Source organism: Kryptolebias marmoratus, linkage group LG4, assembly GCF_001649575.2.
Source record: "Kryptolebias marmoratus isolate JLee-2015 linkage group LG4, ASM164957v2, whole genome shotgun sequence".
Lineage (NCBI taxonomy): Eukaryota > Metazoa > Chordata > Actinopteri > Cyprinodontiformes > Rivulidae > Kryptolebias > Kryptolebias marmoratus.
This window is the reverse complement of record NC_051433.1, coordinates 986,787-988,389: the sequence shown is the minus strand read 5'-3', so window position 1 is coordinate 988,389 and position 1,603 is coordinate 986,787. Positions and strand designations below refer to the sequence as shown.

The window sequence follows — 1,603 nt, the reverse complement described above, 5'->3', positions numbered from 1 at the left end:
ATATCCTCACAGAAACTGACCGAATTCTGCCAAAAAATGTCAGAAATACACTTTAAACTTGACATATTTCAGTGTGGTGAGTTGTGAAGACAAGATCAGAACTAGGACCAGAATCAAGACCAGAACCAGGACCTGAGCGATCCTTCAGCTGATCCTGGATCAGATGCAGCTGCTGCAGGAGGTTTAACCTTTTTTCCCCCAAAGATACAAAACTAACTGCAAGATCAGGTTCTGGTCTGATCCGGTTCTGGTCTGATCTGGTTCTGACACTACAGATGTGAAGTCCCGGCTGAGTCACCTGGACACACCCCGTCTACCTGCTGCACACACACACACACACACACACTCTAGGCTGTTTGAAAGCAGACCTGCAGGTTTTTCTGTGGAGTCATCAGAACTTCATCAGAACCAGCAGCTGGTTCTGAATCAGAACATCAGGATCAGAACCAGCAGCTGGTTCTGCTTCATGTTCCCGAGTGAAGCAGATGCTGCAGCGCCTCCCGGAGGACAGAACAAGTCCTGCAGCCGGCTTCAGAAACACAACATGGCTGCAGGAGACGCTTCGGCCATCTTTAAAACCGTAAAAAGAAGACTCTCTGAGAGTCTGTGCTGGGACGACTCTCAGCTACTACCACTCCAGGGTTCAGCTCTGAGTGGCTGATGTCAGTTATCCAGATGTCATCCAGTGATCGTTCTCTGAGAGGTTTATTGGGCCATGAGATATTTTGCTAACCGACATTCGTGACCTGATCCTTGAGCCGCTCTCTGTCGTCTGTCTCCGCAGGAGAAGTTTCCGTCGGTCGTCTCTCTTCCTGGAGGCTGCAGGTCAGAGGTCATGACCCTGAATCACCCCGAGCTTCCTGGGTAAAAACTCTCCTTCTGACGGAACACGGACGCCTCAAACCGAGACGGCCGTCCCTGAAGTCGTCTGTCTTTGTGTCCGCAGCTGCGTGCTCTTCATTCATTGGTCCGTGGAGGTTTCCACAGACGGCGCCGTCGCTCCGAAGATCCACCTGCTGCCAAAGATCCCAGAACAAGGTGAGACCAAACTGAGCACAACACCGCTGACAGAATCCACCTGAACACCGCTGACAGGAGCCACTTAAAACCAGAGACAGTCTGCCTGAATCTGCCTGAATCTGCCTGATTCTGCCTGAATCCGCCTGAATCCGCCTGAATCCACCTGAATCCACCTGAATCCACCTGAATCTGCCTGAATCCACCTGAATCTGCCTGAATCCTCCTGAATCTGCCTGAATCCGCCTGAATCCACCTGAATCTGCCTGAATCTGCCTGAATCCACCTGAATCCCCCTGAATCTGCCTGAATCCTCCTGATTCTGCCTGAATCTGCCTGAATCCTCCTGAATCTGCCTGAATCCACCTGAATCCACCTGAATCCAACCTGATTCTGCCTGATTCTGTCTGAATCTGCCTGAATCTGCCTGAATCCACCTGAATCCTCCTGAATCTGCCTGAATCCTCCTGAATCTGCCTGAATCTGCCTGAATCCACCTGAATCCACCTGAATCTGCCTGAATCCTCCTGAATCTGCCTGAATCCACCTGAATCCACCTGAATCTGCCTGAATCCTCCTGAATCTG

General features: G+C 51.0%; 1 protein-coding gene across 2 annotated transcripts in view; it reads left to right on the top strand.

The window, feature by feature from the left end:
- The window catches only part of cenpp (centromere protein P), a 56,822-nt gene that overhangs the window by 52,238 nt on the left and 2,981 nt on the right, over positions 1-1,603 (top strand). For both annotated transcript variants that reach the window (XM_037975253.1, XM_037975254.1), the window contains exons 7-8: positions 785-864; positions 947-1,038. In XM_037975253.1, coding sequence (XP_037831181.1) covers positions 785-864; positions 947-1,038 — 172 coding nt within the window. The remainder of the gene's footprint in view (positions 1-784; positions 865-946; positions 1,039-1,603) is intronic.